Source organism: Ischnura elegans, chromosome 11, assembly GCF_921293095.1.
Source record: "Ischnura elegans chromosome 11, ioIscEleg1.1, whole genome shotgun sequence".
NCBI lineage: Eukaryota > Metazoa > Arthropoda > Insecta > Odonata > Coenagrionidae > Ischnura > Ischnura elegans.
In genome coordinates, this window is record NC_060256.1 from 61845612 (window position 1) to 61872112 (window position 26501).

The 26501-nt window shown below is 39.7% G+C and overlaps 1 protein-coding gene across 1 annotated transcript; it reads left to right on the plus strand.

Annotated features, from left to right (window-relative positions):
• The first annotated feature begins 5898 nt into the window (after nucleotides 1-5898).
• Nucleotides 5899-26481, plus strand: LOC124167827. The gene is made up of 3 exons (XM_046545866.1): nucleotides 5899-6321; nucleotides 22863-23010; nucleotides 25767-26481. The coding sequence occupies exons 1-3, from the start codon at nucleotides 6132-6134 to the stop codon at nucleotides 26284-26286; spliced, it is 858 nt and encodes a 285-aa protein (XP_046401822.1). The 5' UTR covers nucleotides 5899-6131; the 3' UTR covers nucleotides 26287-26481.
• Nucleotides 26482-26501: the final 20 nt, after the last annotated feature.

Here is a 26501-nt window from a genome sequence, read left to right on the forward strand (position 1 = left end):
GACGATTTTATAGGAGATACGTTGGTTTTACATGTTATAGCTATTAATATAGTGTTATTTAAATTGAAAATCGTTCATGTGTCAGGTTACGCAGAAAAAAGTAGAAAAATAGCGTATATCCAATGCATCAAAGTATCCGATATCCGTGATCGCTGTTTTCAAGATTTTCAACTCAATATTTACATCGCCATTATTATGAGCGGGATGGTATTTGCCAGTGTTAGTCTGATAAATGTGTTTTTTTCTTCTGTGCGCGATGTGCTATTGAACAATTTACCTAAAGTTGCTGAGTATAGTAACTCAAGATTTACGTTAAGTTTCAATAGCAAGGAGGATGAACCTACTGTACCATTGAACGTTCGATTTTTAACAGAGTCTCACGATGTAAATTAGTAATATATGCATTATGGTAAACATTGTTAGCTTATTTTGATTGATTCCAGGTATCAATTCGAAGTCATACATAGTCACAGAACATACTGCTTTCAGACAAGAAATGGACGACTTTCACCTATTCAAGGCAATGCCAAGTTTCATTTCGACTTTGAAATGTAATAGTGGGCAAAGAAACTTAGTCCCCAAATTCCTTTCCCCGTAGACAGTTACAATAACTCATTCAACCGATTATTATTTAACTGTGACACCCAATTTAAATTCAAAACCTAGCCAATTTCATGTGATGCTCTGTCGAATAACCATAAACTGGTGTTAATAAGATTGCTAGAAGTAATATTATTTCTACAGAATATTACAAAGATAATATTGAAATTCCTTTCTGAGGTAGCCGAACGATTAAAACTAATATTATTGAGACAAGTACAACATATCATACTATGACATAATTCATGTAAAAATATCAGGTCATTCAGTTTCCTTCTAACCATCAGCGGTTGGATATCCAAAATATGCATTGTTTCTCTGTATGGGGTATGCATACTAACATATGTTTAGTATTGAATCCACCATAGTAGTTTAAAATTTGCTTTGTACCCTTTCAGTTGTAATCATTTACACTTTATAATAAGGATGCCATATGACCCTGTTAAATTCGAGAATAGGGCATACCAGTTCTGAATGCAATACTTTGAGCAAATGAATGTTTTTGTTACTGAAAGCAGACGATTTATAGAACCTCACATACATGCGTGCCTTTTGCAAATTATTAAGTACAACCTATTAATTACACCAACTTGTATATTTTCATCTGAGGAATTACTAAAAAAAATTATTAAATATAGCTAAATTAGTAGTAGTAGACATTATTTATCTGAAATCTTGCTGTTCAGTAACTCGTATGTACATACTTCAACATGGGGATATAGAGTGAAGAACTATCGTCTCCATGATTTTACCAAGAACCGGGAATCAACAGTAAAGATATTTAAGTCGTCCTTAAATTTCTAAATCATACCAAACAATTTCATTTCCCTATGGTAAATCACATCACATAACTATTTAGTTCATTTCTTATCCGGAAATATAATAATAATATAGGTGAACACAGCAATCCACATCACTGAAGCAGACGCCTCTGGCACCCAAATACAACACGAAAACTGCCTGAAATGGATTATGGTTCCATGTATTGAAGCGGCAGATTGTGTATAAAATACTATTTAGTTCTTTTGTAGTGTATTCCATAGAAATGGCTAGGAATTAACGCGATACGAGTCGGATAGAGTCGAGAATCAAACCTGACTCGTAATGATTAGGTACATTATAAACACCTTTAGTTACATCGTCAAGCAGTTTTATTCAGTTCTAGATCTTCTTACGGACGAAAGAAGCCGAGAAATACACCGTACGAAGGTTTTAAAAGAATATTTCTATCTTATTAGCTCTTGATATTATGGTTTATGTTCTCTCCGTACGCCAAAGCTTTATGATTGTTTTGATTTTACCATCACTCTGGCGGCCATATTGGAAATTGACGTCACTGACAGCAGCGCCGCCATCGGTCATTTGAGTCTCGAATAGAAAAACGGAAGGGGGGGTTGGGGAAAAAGAGAGGCTGCGTGTCTTTAGAAAGAGAGAGCAAGGCCATAGATAGGATATTACCTATATTTCCATCTATGGCCTTGAGGGAGAGGAGTAAGTAGCGACGCAGGATAAGAGGCGGGGGTGAGGAGTCCCTTTGGGTTAGCTGAGAAGGAGTGAAAGTTAGCGGGGGTACCGGGAAGAAATTGCCAGCAAAAGAAAATGGTCAAACACAATACGGAGAGAGGGTGGGCGGACGGGAAACACCCTGTGGATGTTGGGGTCAGTTAAGGCGTGGGTGAAGAAAAAATTTGACCATTTGTTTTCGGGAAGGCTATCTTTTTTAACAATTGTGAACCATGCTTCATTGACCAAACGGGACGAAACTTAAAAATAAGGATGACGGAACACAAGGTATGCTGGAAGAACAAGAATGACACGTCAGCTTTCGCCCGGCACCTCTTAGAAATGAGGCACCAAAGCAGTTTCGATCCAGAAATAATCCATTTTACCAGTAAAGGAAGGAGGATAGATGACTTGGAAATTCGGGAGATAGCAACAAACGGAAACCTTGTTAAATAACCTATCCCAACCCATCCCCCTTATTACTCATCACCCTCCCAAATCCCCCACCCCCTCAATCCGAATGACAAACTTTCCCCCCCCCCCTTCCCTCCCAGGAATTACCAATCCCAGCTCGGAACCAACCCCACTCCATTAACAAGCATAGTATATATAAACCTTTCCCCACCATATTTTTTTATCATTTCTGTATTTGATAATGGTGTAACAGCCGAAACCGGTCATACAGTAAAAATTTTTATAAATATTTTGTGGATGTAACTAAGTGTCTGTTATTGGTAAGCACGTGAGTAGGATGGACCGCTCTTACTTCGACCAAAACATTGGCTTTTGCCTAAGGATCAATAAGTAAGTTTCTGCGAAATTTTAGTTCATACCACGTCAATTCATTATGATGCGTTTTCTAACTCTCACAGTAAACTGTCATTTCCTCCTTTTCAGTAAGCTTCGAGAAATTACCGCTAAGAGAGTCTTATCTAATGCAATGTAGTAGTGGAGCTACACATTTATTTTGTACAATTGCCCAGTGAAAATAAATTCATTATCTAACGAGTACATAATTTTACGATTCGTAATTAGCTTTTGTCATGCGTTGCTAAAAGTTTTTAATTTTGATAACTCACTCGGTTAACTTTCCTACTTTGTTTTTAAGCTTCGCGAAATTACGTCTCAGACATCTTTACCAAACGCAAAATTATAATGGAACTGTACAATTACCGAGCAAAAAATAAAAAGTAATATCTATTGGAGTCATTTTTTTACTCTAAATTAGCCATTTTCCTGCGTTAATACAAGTATTTAATGAGATAAGTGTCAAAGAAACCAGAACTTTCAAGTTCAAGCAGTAATCCAAGTCCATATATTGCTTATTAAAGGTGGTGGAAATCTTATAACGATTAAAACTGGTTAGCAAAGCCTCCTTACATTATAACTTACATGACCGTCCAACATTAACTCAACCTAATAGTGTCATCTCCTTGTATTGCCACTGGCGAGATATGTCAAAGGAATTATATTCGAGAAAAAATTTCTGCGTCTTTTTTGTGTATCCAAATGCTTTTTTTATTTTACTCTATTGACATAATTTTTTAACTATGCCTACATTGATGTTGAATATCCAGTAGTTGAAACCCAGTGTCGAAATAATAAGGTTTTATGGAACATTAAAAAGTGTTATTTCGCACTATAGATACGTGGGTCCAGCAAGTGAAGCCGGAACACTTTATAATTATATGCATAATTGATCCTGATTCTTTATCCATGTGTTTAGTTAGCACATAATTGTTAATTGGAACTATAAAGCACCACAAAGTCGGTATTTGGGCTTGTAGCACCTTTCGGCTGAGAAGTCGATGTCTCACATTATTTGTTGCGCCGTAAGCGCTTAGCAGCCGGTGAACATAGTTCACCAGACAGCTTACAAAACAATAAATATTGTGATTATTTGTTTGCGTTGTGTGCAGTGCGTTGTTTTTCCTTGAAGAAAATAAAATGCTCAAACGAAAGTATTGGTAAGTTTAAAACATTGATTGGAAATATCAGAAAAATTATCTGTTTTTTACAACTTTATATTCTGTTCTTTTTTCCTGTTTCTTAAATTATTTAATTTTTTTAATTGCAATTACCATTTTTTACCATTTTGACTTTGATTCTTTTTTTGATTATGTATATACCTTTTAATAATAGTTTGTCTTATTTAGCAACAATTATTCAATTCAATCAATACAACATGACAACATAAAAGCTAGAAAATGGACAGACATAGAAAGCATAGACAGTGTATATGCAGTCGGAATCGAAGGACCATAATTACAAATGTCTGTTAGTGATGTGCTTTAAGTTGCCCCGACCCTGGACTTAGACTACCTGGGAGATGAACTGATTTTAACACTTGGGAGACTATGTGCAGAAAGGACATCTTACATTGTGAATAACTTGGGAAGGCTCAGGAGGACACGGAAGGATTTGTTTTGGAACAGTTCAAGATAGTCGCGAATGGTTCTTAAACATCGCCTCTTTGTATCCCAACCTCCTTTGACCGTCCTGTTAGCCACTTTACTGGTGGCGAAATCCTTGAAAATATAATTTGCACTGTAATTTTTGGATTTCCATTGCTTATAATAAATTAAATACCAATATAAGTGCAGGGAAAAGACTAGTTTACACTCGTAAACTTTTATTTTCTGCTGAACTGGTTGTAGAACGTAACCGTGGTGATTGATAATAATTTTTCCCTTGGAAAATATGTTTGAGACATAAATTCGCGGAGCCTATGGATGAAATAAGATAAAAAGTTTTACAGGGTTTCATATTTTATTCTAATGTATTAACGAGTTATGACCAAAAATTTCACCACTAATAGCAACTGACCCTTGCGGGATGGTCAATGCTTTGGTCTAAGTGGGAGTGGTTAGTCCTACCCAAGCAGGGGCGCAGCCAGGAATTAAGGCTAGGGGGGGGGGTTTAGGCCCAACTAATACTTACGGGTGTGGGTGTATTGCATATCCACCAGGGGAAGCAGAAGTTGCGCGGGCCCTCCTCGAGAAAAATTTTAAGAATAATGGTTCAAAATGGCTAGTTTTACGGCTTCCTGAGGGAGATTTGATTTATCCTAACACCATTCTATAAGTAATACTGATCCAAATAAGTAAAATAGATTATTAAATAGATCATTAACCCCTTCCACTTCGATTAATTTGCTGAATATCCTGCTCCTATTCTCTATTTATTTTTTCAGTGTTTTTTTTAATGGTAGGTAGTGAAATGATATTTGGTAATTTGTAATCAAGGTGAAACCGTGAAATAAAATGTGATTATTAATCATGGAGAACACAGCTATCGTTACTCGAATAAAAACATTTTAATCCTTCCAATGCATCATGTTTCATGAAGTATGAATTATTTATGTATGCTATGTATGTTTTAACGTTTTTGAGATATCAAAATAATTATATTACATTCCTCTAAATAGAATTATGAAAATCCGATGACGAGATTCACTCGTCATTGCGCGGTTTGGCGTCGAAGGTTCATGACGAGCTAGAGTCGTCATTACAGCGTAAGGGGTTAAAACGGCCCGCCGCCGACCGACAACCTCGCCCGCTCCTGGTGCTTCCCCTCCGCGCCGCGCGGTGGCGGTGATAGCTCGCGGCGGGCGGTCGGCGGATCGGCGCGCGCGGCGCTGGCCGACCCCCGGCCTTATCGAGCGCCGCCGCGACCACCGTCTGCCTCTGGGCGGCACCTCGGCGTTCTCGGGACGACTGACGCCGCCACAGCGGCGGGAGAAGGGGGGGCGGACGGCGGGAGAGGGTGCCTGGCGACGGCGGAGTGGTCTTCCGCGACGGGGAGTAGGCCGCCGCCGGAGGGGGGGAATGCGGGCCTCGGGTATGCGGCCCATGCGAAGGGACGGGGGGAGGGTTATATCCCTACGCGCGTGATTCGACGGCAGCCGGCGCCGGTTAGTCGGCGTTTTCCGCCGCCCCAGCGGCCAAGGACGCACTCGATCGTCGAGAGTTGGAGTGGTCGCAAGGTTTTTCAGTGGAGGGTAGATTTTCGTCGGCTCGTGCAAAGACATGGAGTCTTACTACGAGCCCATCGAAGTGGAGCACCTGATCGCCGAAGTGAAGGCCCGACCTGTTATTTGGAATAGCAGCCTTGAGGAGTACAATGACCGTACTAAGAAGTATCAGGCTTGGCAAGAGGTTATCAAGGCGTGTACCGCAGGCTGGGAAACATTGTCGCCGTTCATCAGGCAAGAAAAAGGTAAGTTTTATTCATGATCTTTTGTTAATACATGCCTTGTTGGTTAATGTCTCGTTCCCCCCACTTACTTGTCTCGTATACTGCGAGATGTGCCCCATTCAACAGTTTGTGCCGTCTTAGCAATTGGTTATCAATCTTAAAGTCATTGCCGAGAACAAATTTGTTAGGGAAGTGTCCAGTTCTTCTAGTGGCAAGTTCATTGCTACTTGTATCAAAATTGCTTTACTATAGTTAGTCTTCCCAAATTATATTTACTTAAGCAATGTAACGTCACAGTGCGCCTCTTCCGGCGAGACGTCAAACTACGCTAGGCTTGCTCGTACTCCTATTGCATCCATTAAACTTTCTTTGGTTTGTGCAAGTGGTAGCTTCTTTTTGCTGTCTCCCTGGGTAGTTTGACCTCGAGGCCTAAAGGTGCGTTTACACTGTTTAACATATTATATAAAACAAATTACATTTAACATGTTTTTACGAAAAAAGCTACAAATCCGTGTAACATGTTACATGTAACATTGTGTTATAAAACAAAATATCGTATGATATAACAAGTTTCATAACATGTTACACAGTGTAAGTGCACCTTAACGTGGCACTCATGAATTACGCCTTAATGTAATGGGTACATTTCTGTGGTGTATTAAAATAATACATTCTCCACCTATCCATTGGTGTAAGAAATTATGTTCCGCGGTATTTTTATTTTTATAACTATTGCTCTCGAAAAAAAATATGGTATGCTGTTTGGAAATTATCCTGGAAGTTTTTTGTTTGTTGTTAATGTCCTAGATGAGGAAAATACAAGCGGCATTCTGGCAACGAAACATTGTGAGAGTAAACCCATTATGACTACGTAGTAAGAAATTGCGGTGATGAAGTTTTCCAATTATTTTGTTCGCCTAAATCGTTTAGGTAGGATCTCTTGTCGGCTACGAACTCACATGGATTTGCTTTGTCGTAGTAAAATGTGTGCAACTCTTTGTTTACGCTTTCCATCCTTCAGTTGCCACGTGACCAAAGGGGTGAATCCTTACCTAACACCTGCTTCCCCCCACTCTTTTACTTGCTTAGTCAACCCTATAAGCGCGCGCCCTTTCCCTTTTTAAGTTAGCTTCACCATTCCCGCCGACGTATTTGCGAACGAACAATGGATCGCTTTTTATGCCCCGGTTGTTTAATACCATTAATCCTTCTTGCGAACAATAGTGTATTTTGCGTTGGCTTTATTTTTAACTGGGGTGAACTTATTTAAAGTTAAATATTAGGCACACTATTGTAGAGTGACGAGGAAAGTATTTCGTCTCCTGCCAAAGAATCAGTGTATTCGATGTGAAAAGGGTGACAGGTTGAGGCGATTAGTAAAATGGTTCATGTAAACCTACCCTAACGGGTGACTCCCCTTTGTCTATGGATTCAAATGAAATAGTGTGAAACATTTAAATCCATATTTCCTGGCTCTTGCCTCCAATAAGGGATCATCATAGATCATTACATAATGTGGCACGCTTGGGAAATTGATATGGTCCGACGTCCAGGTTGTTTAACATTCTGCTTTGAAAGAGTTTTTCGATGATCCCTCACCTACCAAATGCTCCTAATTCTTACTTGCGTGACTAGAAAATTTTGGACACTTTTTGGAAATAATGGAATTGTCGCAGCCATTAGTTGACAATCCTAAAGGTGAATTTACACCGTGTAACATGTTACATAAACATGTCATATGTAACAAGTTACTTGTAGCATTTGTTTAAAATTACATTTGTTTTGCAAGAAGAGGCCAGCGGAGCCAAAAATGCACAAATAACATGTTACAGATTCAGAACTAGCCCACCCGTCAACTGGCTATCCGACCAATGCCTTACCCCCGGGGCTTTGCCTGGCCCTCAGTGGCCCTGTGTAATAGGGATGTTCATTACTCGCTATGAAAGGGCTGCAAAGAGCGGCGAGAGTTTTTTCCTGGGTATTATCGTATGCACATAATTCGTCATGACGCATCAAACCTCTTCGACCTGGTTTTTTCATGACGAATTGCCTGTTTAACCTTCAATTATCATTTAAAAATACTCGGCGTGTTTCTAGCACACAGTCAACATTTGCGTTTGCCTCCATCGTTAAAATATTGTCTCAGTATTTTCCCTGAGTCTAACTCACTTTCAACTAACAAGGGACCATCAAACACACCCGTGCCCTGAATAGGGTCATTGTATTTAGGCGGGACTCAAACCCGCGACCTTCGGTATGATAGACACGGACTTATCCCCAGCACCACCGAGGAAAACAACAAGAGGCCGACAATTTTGTTTACATTGAGATATTTTCCGCTAAAGGATTTCTAGTGTTAGACTGTTAGTAAATATTCTTGGCATATTAGTCTTTAACATTCTGTTTATTCCCGCTAAACCACCGGTTTAATTAATTTTTTAGTTTTTGAAAAATATTTATATATTTATTTCATTAAATATTTTGCTGTCACTATAGTCCCCATTTTATAATAGATCTGTGCCAGCACATCATCCAATCCTTGAAAAGCTTCTCAAACTCGATCTTTATGATAGCCTTCCTCTCTGTAAGCGATTTATTTTAATGTCATATATGTTTGTAAAACCATGGCCCACTAAGGTTTCTCTTTATTTTTGGAAATTGATAAAAATCACAAGGAGCCATTTATGTCGAATATGGAAGCTAGGACATCGTTATAGTATTGTTTTTGGCCAAAAATTCGCGAACAAGCAATGAAGTGCTTGGCGAAAATCCCCGAGCTCATAAAAACGCCTAAACTAAGCGGCTGCCGCATACAAAGTGAACAATGATTGTATATGAAACTTTCATCATACTTCAGGGGCATGGTTTCAGCGTAATAAAAAAATATTTTGACAATCGGACTTTCAAAACTAGCGAGAAATTAAAAAAATTAGTTCCCATTAATTTGTGATCACACCTCCTATGTTTTTTAGGCACCGGTAAACATTGGCTATGGCTATTTGTATCCGCCCTGAAAAGTTTATGATGATATATAAGTTTAAAGATGATACTTTTAAGTTTCAAACATTAATGCACCATGGAAAAAGATCCGAATATTGACAGTCGAGCTGGAGTAATGCATCTTCTTTCTTAAATTTGTTCACCAATTTTCCGCTTTAGGAAATTAGATTTCATATGAAGAGACGTGTTTTAAAAAAACGGTGGTTACTTTCACCATAATTTAATGTAAATCGTGGCTATGGTTATTAGTTTCGCCCCAGTGATCGTTCTTGTGCCTTAGTGGGAGGTACATTCATTGCGAGTTCATTTTATTTTACACCCCATTCTCTGGCGTAAAGAAATAAAATAGCTAGTTTTTTTTCATATTACTTTCATTACCACGTTCAAATTATAACTGCGTATAGAGTAGACTCTGAATATTGAAGGTAACTCATGTAATCAGTCTGGATAATAGCTTTTAGTGCTTTCATTATTGTTCTTCAATTAATTATTGACGGCGAAGTCATAGCTCCGAGTACATCCCACTAAGAGGGAAATTGTAATTATCAGGTTAATTAGAGATTTTGTGTTACACAGATGTTAAACGAATCAGGCTGGCAGCCCCTAGAGACTCGGAGGCTGCGCGCTAGATTGCTTGAGCAATTGAGAACAGCAGAATCTTGGAAAGCGACTCGGAGAATATCATATTGGAACCTCAGTATACTTTCAGGGTACCCGTTCTGTAAGTAAATGTAGATGTAGAGCTTGATAATTTTTGTTTAAAATTTTCTAATGCCTAGGAAATGAATTGAATGAAATCGAAAGAATTGAATTTGTCGAACGAGTCTTAGAGGAGCTATAGAGCAAAATTATTGGATTTTTTTCTATTTGGGATAAGAAATTTGAAATTTATAGAATGTTTTTTAGGGAACTATATAATGCTTGTTTCCATATTTACAAAATATTAATCCTGATCATTACCTGTTGTGGATAATTCCTACCGATAGATGCTTCTGTTGCCACAAAAAAGGTCCACTCTTTCTCTCACAACAGTGAAGAGAGTTTGAAGAATCTTTCTTTATATAATTATATTTTAGAACTTATTCAAACCGATATTTTCGGTAACTAAACTGCTGCAAGGAAAATGTGTTTCATAATCGATTTTTGGGTGAGAAATAAAGATCTCGGCTACAATGCTAAGCTCCTCAATGTTTTTTCAATGAAACTTTTGTTATATAGTTATGATTACCTTGTACCTTGCTCTCAGTAAAAAGAAACTCATGATAATATAAGGGAAATCGCTTAGGTACGAAGCCGAGAAGAATGCTGACCAACCGAATGGCGAAGGGCCGATATGGGCTCGTTTACAAATCTCTTGACCGTCCGAATCGCCACACATGACCTGCCGCAATAGCCCCTAACACGACTACTCTTCTAGTGTAGTTTCTCGAAGTAAAAATCCTGGTGAGTGAAAGCAACAAAAGCAAAGATTTGCAGTTGAGTTCGGGAATACCCTATTTGAATCTGGTGCGTTTTCCTCGCTTCGCTTGAAATTCAACCTTCCGCCCAGTGGCGTAGCAAGAGGGGGGGGGGTTCCGTGGGGTCCGGACTCCCCCACCCCCCGAAATATAAAAACACAATTATTTTCCTTCATTAAAGGCAAACATGTTGAGAAGTCATGATTTTAGCAAAATGTTTCTTCAACAAATGAAGTATTTTCCATTATGGAAAGTGCTAAAATTAGTTAAAAACCCTATACTTAGTATCATGTTTTTCAAAAAATTTTTCCTCCCTGATTTTAGACCCCCCCCCACCCCCTCCCCCCCGAACGAAAGTCCTCTGGCTACGCCACTGCTCACTGCTTCCGCTCAAGGGGACTGCAAAGAGAAGGCCCAATTCCATCCCATATAAGGCTGATTTTTGTTGCCACTTCGGTCGCATTTTATTCGGTTTTCAAAAATGTCCGCGGCGCGGTGATGAGTGCAATACGATCCACATTTTGCAGTATACTGTTTATCATTGCGACTGATAGCATTGAGATGTTTTGAATTTGATAGATAACATCGTCATATATTTAAATTTCTGATTAGACCCCTAATTATAGCTTATTTCCGAGTGAAATTTGGATCACTTTGTCCCTCAGTGACATTGTGGCAACTTTCGTGAACCCATTCAAATGCGAGGTGGGTGACAACACATTTACCGGCCGACTTGAGGATCCCATTTTGTAGTAGTATTCGTGCTTCCGCCTTTTTAATTTAGCTCGTAAGCGGTTCTTTCGTTGGTTACTGACGTCGTAGGGTACATTTTATTTTGATATTTAGCTCATGTACCCTTCTTTTTTGCTCAGCTCCACGGACAACATTTTATGTATTTTGTTGGTTACTTGATTCGATGACTAGCTCTGTATTGCAATGCGGTATTGAATAAACTTTATTGGCTTGGGCCGTTTCGAACGAATAAATAATAACTACCTAGTTCACGTAAATACCAAGAGAAAGGAAATTCCTGAGTACGATTCCTTATCAAGCATGAGTTCCGGGGTCAGAAATATTCATTCTCTTGTCTTTAAAAAGTGCCCTCTTACACCTACTCACAATAATGGCCTTGTTTTTTATTTCTTTTTCATCTCAGCTATAAAAAGGCTGATTCGAGATTAAAGGCTTAGAACGTATAAAATCGTATCCGGCTCGATTTTGTGGAAGTTCTTTATATCCATGATAAAAAGAAGAACACAATGGTTGACAAATTGACAAAGGGCTTAAACTAGATTTTATGGAAAAATTCGAAATTGCCAATAGCCCGGATGGGCTTTGTAATGGTGTTTTATTTTGTACTGACTCTCCATTGTTAAAATGCATCCCCATGACGTCAAAACCCTGACCTTCACTCCGATCCACTCGATGTATGTTTTCGTCCTTCATTCACTTGTTCACCAAAACCGTTTCCCCTCCCACTCCCCCACACCTAATTCCATATGCCCCCAGTGGCGGATACAGGAAAAACTCAAGGGGGGGGCGCAACATATCTTGAGTTGTCTTTACTTTTATCGTAATAAAAGATGATCAAGTCACAGGCAAAGTAATTGGAAATTTTATTTAAAGTGATTATAAACATGTAATAGACAATGCCATCTTATGATATAAAAAAGTTACAATTGTGGTTTTGCAATGTTCGGCAATACAAGCGGACCCGCAAGGGGGGGGCGCGCGCCCCCTGCGCCCCCCATCTGTATCCGCCACTGTATGCCCCCACCTCCTACCTTGGCCTGGGTATAAGTATATACCGAGAGAGTACTGGATTTTTCACCTTGAAAATGACACTTACGTGTTGAAACCATGGTCAGTTGCTGAGTTGTGACATTAAAAGTGTGGAAATTACCATTTTGTTCTTCTTTTTATCAAAGGCGAAGAAGTTATGCTATAGTATGTGAAAGGAAAAAGGAACGAAATATTCCCGTAGAAAGTACTATTTATTTCCATACCACCGAAAACAGCACTATATGGCCTTTTACATCGGGGTTATTATCATGTGATCGATTTAACGTACACAAACAACCATGCCCTGGATAGGGGTAACTAATCCAGGCGGGACTCGAACCCGCGACTTCCTGTTTTTCCTTCGAGGTCTTTAACCCGTCGCCTCCGAGGCCGGCTTTCGATTCGCTGAGACCGGCGATCTCACATCATTTCAGTCTCGGTAGTGCCTTCAGTCTATCGAAGGTATCTACTGGAGAAAACAAGTCTCCAAAGTTGTGTCGTTCCGGAGGCCTAAGTATTATCGGGCAGAAGAAGATATTTCTCAATTTTATCGCTCGCGTGACATCCTTATCGGTATCTTCGAATTAAATGTAACTCACGATGGCTATGGTCCGTATTATATCTTCATAAGACGTTCGTTTGCTGTCTAAGGCTGAATCTAGCGATTTGATCGATGGATTTTTCTTCCTCATAGGGAAATGCACTAATATCGCTGGCACATTAATTGCGTGAGCTTGGTTTCGCTAATTGCATGACCCGCCCGCCTCTGTGACGGTGCGGGATTCCTCGTCCCTTCCCTTCCTTCCCTATCCCCTCCTAGGGGGCGTCGTCGGGCTCCTATCGCGGCGGCGCCTCCTTCCGTGTTCCTTCCCGTCCTTCCCCTTCTGGGTGCAGAAGAGAAAATCTCGCGCTTACAGTACCTGCCCCAGGAGTGTATCCTTGCCCGCCCTGGAGTCTCGTTTCCACTGTCTAAGACTGTCGGCTTACTGGAGACAATCGTGTTTTTCCAGCCTTTATATCAACTCACCAACCTGTCTGTTTGTCTGTTTGTTTGTCTGGTACAAATCTTGTAACTGAAATTTGACTCACTTCCTGTGAAGCAAAAACGCTGAACTTTTGCACACTTCTTCATTTCCGATGACAATACATGAAAATATAACTTTTTCTCTCCAACCCCCCTTTAACCACCCCTTTAATACGTCACTTTTGGTTTTTCGGGGTCACTGAGTTATTTTGCTTTGTGTCATATATAAACGTTGCTCATCCCCTGTAATCTAAATATAAAGGCTGGTTTTTAAAAAAAAAATTTTTATGAGAGCTTATTTAGTCTTGTATCGCTTACTAACCTAGTGACTTACCTGTCGGGTATACTTATCATAAGAACGTTTTACCCGGCGCACGTAATCGCACAATATGACGAGTGTATGAAGGCGCATTCAAAATTCTGTCGCGTAAAGTGGTCAATGGCTTGAACCCATGCGAGAATGAATGGACGTGAGATGGCAAAATAGCCCGTTCTCATTTCGAATCATTTCGTGCATTCGCGCAATGCCGCGCCATATAGGGAAACAATTGCACTTCTGCAAATTACGTGCCCCGTATGAAATTGGGTTAAGGGAATGATATTTACCAAAGGCTGTTTTACACTAGGCACGTCATTGCGCAATCGAGCGTATGTAAGAAGGCGCAGTCAAATTATGCGTCGTGTACAGCGGTGCATTGCTGGAGCACATGCATGGATGCGAGATGGCAAAACAGCCCCTGCTCTAATTCCAAGCTCACATTCTCGGAATTTCAACATGCTTTCAGTACTAACCTGCGCAATGACGTGCCCGTCTAAAACGGCTTTCTGGAAAAGTGAGCAGCAGCGGCCACTAAACGTCGGGAAACAAGCCGAATAAGTGTGCGGTGCTCACCTGAATAAACGTCTCGAATAGCTAAAATTACCCACGAGAGTTTTAACCAAGAAATACGAGGGCTTAATTCAGGTTATATGCCCGTCTTTGTCAGCCAAGGTTTTCTCCGTGTCGCCCCACACCACTGCCTTCCCCTCCCCTCCGACTCCACCTCCCCTATTCCCCATCCCACCTACAGCGTGTGGAAGGAGGGGTGGTTTTCTAAAAATAGACGGCGTCGGCGGCCGACGCCGTCGCGGCGACGATGCAACGCGCGCGGCCAGACGCGTCGAGTTCCTGCGGCCGTCCGCCACGCTGGGCATACGTCACAGCTTCCTGCCTCCCTACCCGCACTCCCTCCCCTCCCTTTGTTCGCAGCCTTTGAACTCGGGCGCGTGCTTTTAGTGCACTTCCCCCAAGCTGTCCATTCTCTCTTTCGGCAGGATGGAGACGGCTTCCAGCGGGTCGCATCAGCTGTCCCTCCGTCACAAGGAAGAGGGACATCAATGACTAAAGGAATAGGGGTCTAAGGTTGATGTAAGGCCGATCTAATGAAAAATATTGAAAATTTGGGCAGTTTTTCTATACACATTATCAATTCAATGCTAAAAGTGATGAATCTGAGTCAGAAAGTGCTGGTTTCATGCACCTTGCAGCTGCAATTTTCAATAATTTAGACTAATTCCTCTACTATGTGAAGTTTGTTCTACGAGTATAAACTGGCATTTGTAAGTATAGTCGGCCTCGGTGGCGGCAGACCTAACATACCGAAGGTCGCGGGTTCGAGTCCCACCTGGATAGGTTGCCCCTTCCAGGACATGGGTGTGTGTGAACTTCTGTTGTTGATTGTTAAAACTCCTGATGTAAAGGCCTCATTGTGCTGTTTTCGGGGGTAATTGAGATAAATAAATTATAATTGACAATATAAGCAATTACGGGAAAAAATGTTGGCGTAATCGTCACTTGAATCACCTTACCCTAGTGGCGATGTAGTTAGACAATGTTTCCATTTGTCTCCTCGGCAATTTCTCAACCACACAGAAATTCTTTAAGGATTAGAAGGAAAATGGATTTGCCTTACTATTTATTTTCGTTGATTTGAAGCAATGCAGAGCCCTATACCACTCCATGTAACTCATTATAACCCCATGTTGCTTCTGAGGTACATCAAAAATATATACATTTTATTTTTAATCAGGAAATATTTAAACTACGTGTTGTTTTTGTGCTGCAAAGTTTAATGCTGAAACCTGTAGCTGCCAAAATAATTATGATTTACCAGAAATTTTTCACGTTTGTAAAATCAGAAGCCTTGAAATTTAATTTCTCCCTGAAGCATCTCTGTGTTAGGAAGGGTTAAAAAAATTATTTAACACCCTCTACTTAAACACAACGTTTATAGTAGTAAGACGGGAACCAAGTTGGTCAAACCGAAGTGCATGTAGCAGTGTGTAATTGCATGTCCTTTACGGGCCTTAGCTCGATGCAGTGAAGTTTTCCATCATCAACAGCCACGTCGAAAGATGTCCATTGTCCAATGACAGCTTCAAAAGGGAAAAGATTGTGTTGGGACCATGCAAACCCCAGGGCCAATAGCCCAGTTCATTCGCGGGCTTCAGAACCAGGCGAAGGTTTCAAATAAGGCCGCATACCTTTCCCTCTATATTCGCGTAATGAATCACTGACCGTTAGTACCTTTGCTTAGACAAGATACCTGGCAGCGATATCTCCCAACCATTCCAAAACCGTACTAGCTGTCACCATTCTCATAAATCAACAATCCTAAGATTGGTTTGACGCAGCTCTACTTTCCGCTTCCTTATCCACTAGCCTTTCCATAGCGACGCATTTCCTCTCTTTTTATTTATTTATTTAATTATTCTTGCATTAGCAAAGGAGGCGTTTATGAACAGGAAGAAGCTCATGAGAGGTTCGCTATGTAAGAATTTAAAGAAAATATTAGGAAAGAGCCTGATCTGGAGTATAGCGCTTTACGGTGCGGAAACGTGGACACTTAGGAAGGAGGACGAGGGAAGACTCGAGGCATTCGAGGTGTGGGGGTGGCGAAGAATGGAGAAGGTGAAGTGGACGGAGAGGAGGAGGAATGACCAAGTGCTGGACATGGTGGGTGAGGAGAGGCAGCTTTTAGATGAGATACGGAGGAAACAGAAGGTATGGATGGAGCGAGAATTTAGTGGGGAGGGGATGTTTAAAACAGTTTTAGAGGGTAGAATGTTTGGTTAACGAGGGTGAGGAAAGAAAAGAATGGGAATTATAAATAGAATGAGAGTAGGTCTTATTGTGAATTGAAGAGGGAAGTGCTTGATGGAAGGGGAGGCTCCCAGAATTCTTCTTAAGTACTACTTGGAAACCTACCTTAATCAGTAGAATATTTTATTTTATTTTTATTTTATTCTCAAACCACCGAATACAGCTCATATTGGCCATTTTACATCGGGGTATTCAACAAATTTAACAAGTAAACGTTCACGAACAACCGTGCCCTGGACAGGGGAAACCTACCCAGGCGGAACTCGAACCCGCGACCTCTTGTTTGGCAGGCGAGGGAGTTAATAATAATAATAATTTAATTATACAAAATCGGCTGATACAGAGTTGAAAATAAAATATGAATTTTTAGCAAGCATAAATTATAAAAAGGATAAAACAAATTTTCAGGAGAAGATGGCTTTTCGAAGCTGCCTCTTGAATAATCCGAAGGGCACTGAGAGATCTAGGGATAAGTAGACAAAATTGTGTTGAAATAGGTATGGAGTCTGTAAAAACAGTGATCTCTGTGGGAGAGAAAGACGGAATTCAGGTAGGTGTAGAAGGTGGTTATTACGAAAGGCACGGGCGGGAATGTGGAGTGAAAAAAGTGGGAGTAAATATCTTCTCCCTCTTTTATATCGTTATCCTATCCTATGTAACTCATTCGAGACCGTCCCTTGCCCTTCTGGTCTTCCATCTGCCCTCATACGATTGTTTTCATGAGGACATCATGCTAATAATGCTGTCAACTAAGTTATACTGTCTTCTCCTTAAGGTTTTTAGAAGATTTCTCTTTTCTCCCACTCTTCTTAGCACTTCTACAGTATTTATTCGATCGATCCATTTTGTCCTCATCATTCTTCGGTAGCACCACATTTCGAATGCTTCCACTTTTAATTTCTCTGCTGCTGCTAACGTCCTTCTCTTCCATATCGGACCTATTTCGCCGCGACGACTGTATCATTGAATGAAATGTCATTTTCCACTTTTTTATGCTTTAATGAGACGACCGATTTTGAATACACTGTATAATATTCCCGGAGATGATATATTGCATTTCAAATTAAATGCCTCTTTAAATCGTTACGAAAAGTGGAAAATTGCATTTCATTCTCCCATTATTGAAGGAAGTGGCCTGAGAAATGATGAAATGGGGGCTGCCGTATACCAATATAAATATCGCAGTGCTATGATGAAATAATATTCGATATGAGGTGGCGCTACATTTTTAACGTAATATTTCAGGAGAGAGAATTTATTAGTCCTAAAAAAAGCAAACAATAGACGCCGAAAATTTTAATGAAACGGAATAGGGTAGCTGTTATTGGGTACTTATTTACAGTACTACTACGTTTGGGCAAGACAATTCACATTTTCCTGTTGTTATTTTTAGTAGCAGGCTACGATTTAAGATTTTCAAATCAGGATAGTGCTTAAAATAATAAATATGATGGTGAGTTTTTTTTCAGTGTGTATAAGTAACCATAGCACAAATATTTGCTGCGTGAAATTAGGTTCTCTTGATGTATAAAATTGTAATGAAGTTGCCATCACCAATTCATTAACATTTTAAGCCAGCCAAAAGGTTAAAAACACATAAAACACCAAAAATAAATCATTTTCTTCTTCTAAGAAGGCATGAAGGGAACTACAAACAAGGAAAGTCTTACTTATTGGTTTTCGCGTCAAGTTCTTCGCAGCATATAAATTCAAAACATTCTGACTTATGAAAGTACTAAAATAAAAAAGTAAAAGAATACTTTGTATCCAAAGACTGAACATTATTATCAACTTTACGTTAAAATGCTGCATAAATACATTTTCAATCTTTTTTAATATTTCCCAATATAGACAAAGTGATCCCTCATCAAAGTCGCTAATATAATGATTAGAATACCTACTAAGTAGTCGGTGTGTGTGATTTCAATGGATTTTGTGCTCGTCAATAGCTGAAAATTTCGAACTTCCCAGCTGTGACAGCCCCGCGAGTGTGCCAAAACTAGAGGAAACTCCCATTGCGTTATTGACTGTCTGTCATACGTCAAGTTTCGGCGTAATTAGGTAACATTGCACCTATTTTTGTGGCATCATTCGCTGTCCATGGCTGCATTGATACAATAATGGTGTAAGTATCTGTGTCAGCGCAACTGTGACTATCCTGCGGTATGCGTATACTTCTTGGAAGTCTCAAGGTCAGGTTGCCGTATAAGTCATATTCTCGCTGCAGCCTAGTTACCTGACATGGGCTAGATCCCAAGTTCATAGTTTGTTAGGGTGTTGTGGCTAAATTTCCTGCCGTGCGCAAGGTGCTGCAGTAGCAGCAGGTGCTTGACCCAATTATGTGCAAGGCCAGGGTCGATTGGGGTATCGAATCATATGACGTAAAGGAAGCGTGAGAATGAAGGACCTTGATGCTAGAAATTTCCGTGGGCAGCCATGTTTTATTGCATAGCTATGTTTTATTACATATCCATGTTTTATTACATATCCTTATTTTTAAAGGTAAAATTTAATTATTACCTCCGACAAGTACACGTAGGAAAGTACTAGGAGTTTAATATCAATTAATTTATTATCGTGGGCCTTTTCGGCCCATGAGAGATTTTACTAGAGCACAACAATTCAGGAAAAAGCAAATCGTTCGGAAAATTCCTCTCAAGTGCATGGCATAGGTGTTGGTGATAATTTCCATACATTTTTCTACCGCGATGTGTTCATTCTGAATTTTTTCGAAGCGCTGGATCTCAGCTATCCAGCTAGCTGATGGTTTGAATGATGCTACTGGTACATTTAAATGTGTGTTGGATGAATCTCTTATTTTTTACACGTGCAGAAACTCCACGTGTAAATGGCAGCCTAATACCACGGTTATTTCTCTTGCTGCACACATTTTATATGCTCTGTTCGTATAAGTCTTCCATTTTTTAACTTGACATTTTTTCCGTGCATTCATTTTTTTAACAATCCTTCGGCTAAAATTAAAAGCTGGCGTGGAAAATATTTTAGATGAATTAATATCGATTTGCTATAAGCATTCGTGGTTGTTAGTCAGCCTACCGTTATTTTTTTAAATGTTTTAATGCATATGAAGGAATTAAGCAAAAATGCTTTTGTTTTTGTTCCATAATATTAATATTTGAATCCTATTCAATCCACCAATTTCCTGGAATAATATATTAAAAGCATAGAGTAATCGTGTTGGTTTAAAATTCAAATTCAAAGAGGAAATTTTTCTTCTTCGTATCCCAGCTCTGGGAATATTTTTTTTTTAAGTTAAGCTATATTGAGGTTTCCATGATATTGTCTGATTATACGTTCTCTAATACTTATGATTTTTTCAATGAATAATAATTAATGCCATATTTACGGGTATTGAATTTCTGTGGAACTTTTTAATATGTGGTAAATTGTTCATTTTGCAACCCAGGGTCAGCCTAAATACATGCATTTCTTTTAGCTGAAATGAAATCCCACAGCTGAAATTTTGATTATATTAAATTAAATGATAAAATGTGTGATGCAAGAAATTAATTTTTAATTGTTGCTGTGATAATTTCACACGTAGCTTTAACTTTGATGCAATTCGCTGCAATTTCAGTGAAAATATATTAATCAATGCCATAGTCAAACAATCGGTTTTTATTGCTTTTTAGCCCCCTTGAGAAACTAATCACGTTATATTGACTCTTTCATTTTACAGTTGTAGCACCTCAATTCCGTATAAAATCGTATTGGATGTTTTCCCCACGCTAGGCAATGGATGCCCATAATTGCTGAAAAGTTAAAGTCATTAGGACAAAATTTGATACGCTATAGCTCTTTATCTACATCTCCATACTATCCCCCAATCCGCCAAGAAAAACGAGTGGCAACGGTTGTAAGGGCACCACCCGCTTGCATAAAAAATGCAAATGCTCCACAAAAATTGCGACTAATTTTTACATATGGTTCAGGGTAAAATTCTCATACCTATCCGTTAGGCAAAATATCTCTCTCAATTTTTCGCCTATTTCGGATCCTGAAATATAATGTGACTGTAATACGATGTTCTCCGTGTCGCTCTTAAAGATATCCATTCTCAATTGTTCAAGTAATCTAAGCCAAGCGCGCAGCATCCGTATCCCTAGCGGCTCCCAGCCTAATTCGCTTAACGTCTGGGTAACGCTGGCTGTACGCCCGTAGCAGTTATTGGCGAATCGCATAGCTTACCTTTGTTTGTTATTCAGTTCATGGATGAAGTCTTTCTGCACCAGATCCCCTACGCATGCCGCATATTCAAGATGTGGTCTAACGAGTGCGAAATAGCACCACAATTTCTGATCCGAAAATCTTCCCACAATACGCTTTAATCCTAAAAATTTTCATATCCTTTATTCATTATGCATGAGTCATTTTTTTAACGTTGACGCAAATATATACCACAACAATCTGTATTAACGTTATGTTGACAGCTTTTACGTATAAAAATAGGTAATATTTGTCTTTGTCCCAGTGATTGCCCTACCATCCTAGACCAAGGTGAAAGTTTTTTTAGAGAATCTTAATATTCCATATGAAGAAAAAACTAAAATTCTGACAAACCCGAAACCGTAGCCTAAATTCGCACAGATTTACGTCTTATGAAATTGATTTTTTAAATTCTAAGTGTGGATATTTATTTCTAAACTAGTTTTTAGCGCACATGGTTTGCCATTTTCAAGGTTTCCTTTTTTACTGCAGACCTGAAGATACTTACGGATTGACGAGCAAAATCATCGACAATTGAGCATCAGACTACTCGGTTATGATTTCGAAAAGCCCTCGTTATTATTTTTTAAATTCAAAGTGTGGATATTTATTTCTAAACTAGTTTTTAGCGCACATGGTTTGCCATTTTGCAGGTTTCCTTTTTTACTGCAGACCTGAAGATACTTACGGATTGACGAGCAAAATCATCGACAATTGAGCATCAGACTACTCGGTTATGATTTCGAAAAGCCCTCGTTATTATTTTCAGTTTCACAAAAAAACCTGAGAGTTGATCGTGCGACTACCTTTCAAGAATTGCATTGGCATTTCCCAGAACAATTTGAATACCTTAAAGGTTAATTGAAACTTGATAGTATGTTTCGAAAGGTAATACCGTAGATCGTGGTTATTTTGGTCGCCGAATAATAGGGACAGCCTCTTAATAGGGTCAAATGTCGAGGAGAAAATCCGTCCGTTTCCATCGGCTCCCTGAGAGAGGAAGCTATTTTGAACGGACTTCCAAATCCTAACTTGAGCACGCGCATTTTTTAAACTTTATAAACTGGTTCCTACGCCATTGAACTCTTCTGATGGCGTCTGTCTTTGTTATCCTCTCCCTTACCGCAGCTTAAATTATTTAAACGTGTTCAATTACTATTTCAATGCACAAAAACTCACTGTTAACGTTTTTACACGAGCCCAAAGGCTTCTTGAGTTTTCCCGCCGTCAGGCTTCATCTGGTGTACGCATACTTTTTATTTATGTAAAGACAACGTGGATAATGCCTTATATTATTTATTATGGACTATATTTCGAAGAGTCAACTGATTTGTGCTGAAAGAGAATACAGAAGAGTTGGCTCTAAAACTTGGTCGAAATGTGTGAATACGGCATGCCGCTGATAAATGGCGTAGCCGCTTCATTGGATCAAAGTGTCCCCGTGTTATTACGTTCAATTTAAACAGATTGTACCTTTTTATTCATCCAGATTTCCAGACAGCAAACCTTCATTTGATAAAGGGGTGAATCCAGGATTTTTTTCTGGGGGGGTCTGATAGGTCTCCTCATATTTGGAATTTAAAAAATACAACAACTACTGTAGAAAACGAAAAATATTCTCTTTATTTTGATTTGAAAATGATTTATATTAAATTAAATGGTTCAGGCTCCGTAATACACAAAATAAAAAGAACGTAATGATAACCGTATTAAAAATCTTCTATCTTTCTAAGTCTATTCTTTAAGCGTCCGGGGGGGGGGCACGTGCCCTCGTGCTCTCCCCCTCCCCCTTAAATCCTCCTATCATTTGAGATATTTAAGGATTGAAGTTACCATGTAATAAATTTGGCTTTAAAATTATTGCTCATGTTGACTTCTTGTGAAAAGTTGACCTTTTTTCATTATTTACCTTGATGCATTGTATTCACAGCAAAGGAGATTCAAAAGAGATGGAAAAACGTGAGAGATCACTATGTAAGAGAACTGAAAATGATGAGCGGAGGAGTGGTTCGGAAAAAGAGGAAATACATTTATTTCGACCGACTCTCCTTCCTGGGAACGCTGCACCAAAATAAAATGTAAGTAACCCTTTCAAAAATTTAGGTCTTTGAAATCTCTCTCTTTCTCCTCTTCCAAAGTGGACTCGATGGCGGCTTTTCTTAAGCCTGACTCACACGATCATTTTTTTTCCGTCTTCGTTGGAGTGGTCTTTATATGCCTGGTTACGCGATACATTAACACGTACGGGTTCATCTCTAAGTGTATGAACGCAAGAATGATTGGAATAAAGTACCGTGTAACAACCCAACTTGTGCGAATGCATGCATAGAATATAGAACCGGTTCTAATTTGGTTCATGCATTCGTACATATTCCGTTCCAGTCCACCAAAATCATTCACGCTAACTTACATTAACTTGTACGTGTTAATGTACCGTGTAACCAGGCTAAATACGCCAACGTATGAAGTTCACCGTGAAAAAATATTTGACTTAGCCGGGATTCGAACCCGGATCTCCCGATTGCCGGTCAGGTGTATTAGGCAGTTACACAACCAAGCCATTTTTTCTAGGCCAACTTCATCCGTTGGTATATTTAACTTTGCCCCCGTGCGCGTGACTGCGTACAAAGTCACTTGTTCCTGCAGTGCTGTGTAACCATGCCTAAAGAGCTGCCCTTCGGGAGAAATGGAAAAAATGATCGTGTGATTCAATCTATACTATTGGTCCCTACTGTACCAGTAAAACTCAAAACGATTCGTAAATATTTATAATATAATTGTATGTAAATTATAAAATTAGTATATGAGATACAAATCCCAAAGTATCCCCTTGTAAGCGTATAAATAGGCACTTATTATATTGCATTCATTATCCGTTGCCCCGAAACTGTAGAACCACATGCCATGACTAAGTATGCGATACTCTTAAGGTTACCGAGAGTGGGTGGAAGCAAAGAAGAGCCCCTTAATTTTTTATGACCGCTCGAAGGTCAATGTAACCACCTTCTCTTGCTCTGAAAATTGAGTCCCTCTCCTCGTATTACCATGACTAAATTAGATGCGGTTAACCACCGAATTAAGGGCATTGTAATCTTAGGGCATGTTTTTATTGAGTGCGTTGGTGATACTCGGTTATTTTAAGGAGAAAAGTACCCTCTGAGAAAATCTAAAAATGGTTGAACTGTTTCTCTACCAGTTTATCCCTCTGTCAGTCACCTAAATGAATTCAAATATACATTATGCTCCTGTACTTGTTTCTAATAGTAATTTTGTTCGCAATCCACGAAGCTACCTATCACGATCAAAATTCAATGAAAGTTCTCTCTTTCATTCAATTTAATTGGTCAATAAATAAGCACAGATGATAAAGATCATGCCGTTATTGTTTAATGATATACTTAAAATGATGTATCCAAATTGAAGTAAATTGAATCACCTGATGCTGTCGTAACAAGCTAAACTAGTTGCATTGAAACTTTTTAAAATGTAAGTTTCTTAATATTATTATTATTACCATTACGTCTGTGCAGCTATTCGTCACTCCAATCTCATCTTGTCCGATATATCAGCTTAAGCCCTTGTTCGCTATAAATTAACGTGGCGTAACTAAGAAATAATAAACTCAAAAAGAGTTTCCATTGATTCTTAACAACTTATATGGTCTCCCTCGACTTAGGTTTGACATTAGCTGTGAAAAGCTTAGATTTCTATTGATTTACATCAGTAGCAAAGAAGATAATTTTGTCTAAAGAATCCTCTGCAATTGAACGAAAACCCTCGGGCGGGCTCGCGGGGATACACCCTTGAGGTCGGACTCAAAGTCCGTTTATGACACTCGGCACCTCTATTGTAGTGAAGAAAGGGTAGAGATAGGAAAGGATAAGACGAACGCAATAACCTCACGTAGTCATTTAGACGAGCTACCTCTATTATCGTTTTCAAAGGTGATGTGCGGCTTATCGTTATCTTTACTGCATAAACGCTCAACAATCGCCCACCGAATCAAATCTGCTCATCTAGATAGCCCTTATAGTACTAGATGAGCGGATTTGATTCGGTGGGCGATTGTTGAGCGCTTATATAGTGGAGGTATCGTTATGTTATCACTGAAGGGATATCTCTTAATTGGTCTGGTCCATTACAATTCAAATCAACTCACTCCTAAACCCTCTAACAAGAGTGTTAGTTGAATTTCATCTTTGTCCTCATGTTCCCTTCTTAATGATCTTACTCTTCAGACCTGAATTTAATTACGGATTATCTGGAAAAATTGTCGTCAACACAAGAATAAACTCCGCGAATATGATTCTATTTGTTATTTTCAGTTTCACAAAAAACCTGAGAGTTGATCCTGCATTACATATCTGGAATTTTATTCACTTTTTCAAGAATAATTTGAATGCCGTACAGTGGAATTGAAACTTATTAGCTAATTTTGAAAGACAAAAAAGTAGATCGTGAATATTTTGGCCACCGAACAATAGGGACTAAATAGGACCAACCAAATAGGAGCAAATCCGTCGGTTTTCTTCGGCTGCTTGAAACACGATGATATTTTGAACGGGCCACTCATCGATAGCATGCGCCAGGTCCCTACTTGAACTTGCGATTTTTTAAGCATTATTAACTAGTTTTTATAACGTCTCCGTCGCCATTGAACTAATCCTGGTCGTATCTCTTCTTTTTTCTCTCCCTTACCGCAGCTATTTGTTAAATCAATATTTCGCTGTACAAAAATTCACTGATAACGCCATTAGTTGTTGGATTAGTCAAATTACGCCTGGTTAATTTGTTGTGAACGGGGATTGAGACTTCTTATGTGTCTTTTCTCCAGTTCCTCGACGACCCCGAGGTTCAAGTCTGCCCTGGTCTGCAGCGAGGACAACCGCAGCTGCCAAGAGACCGCGCCGGAAGATGACAGCAACGGCGACAGCAGTGTCCCATGCGACCCTTTCGGTGACCTCGCGGGCTCCGAGAAGAGCGACTCGGGCGACCCCGAAGACGGGGGTCAGGACGAGGCAGAGGAGAGGGAGACCCGCCCGGCCAGCACTTCGGAGACCACCGTCGGCGTCTCTGAAGAGGTCACCCTCGAGAAGGTCAAGGTTGAGAGGTCAAGGCGCGGACGAAAGCCTGGTTCCGGCAAGATGGACTTTAGGACGAGCCTGCTGGAGATCCTGAAGACGGGAGTGGCGAGCCGGGAAGAACAGTCTGGTGATGAAGACAGGCTCTTCATGTTGTCTCTGGTTCCAGAACTGAAGAGGGTACCGCCTTCCAGAAGGCTCTTGGTCAAAACTCAGATCATCCAGGCTATTTTTCACGGTCAGCAGTTCAGGGATTCTGGTATCCCAAGGTGAAAAGTGAGGGATAACTTTGACTGATTTTGTACCTACTGACTTTGTTCCATGCATCTCGTGAGTGTCGGTGACGTTCAGTGTAACGACTCGGTATTGATCCGAGGAACAAGTGCACTAAAGCCGATTCTGTGCATTCAACGTGGTATCTTACATACTGTAATTAATAAATTTGTTATCATAAACTGTTACCCTTTAGGTGACTAATTTCATTTTTA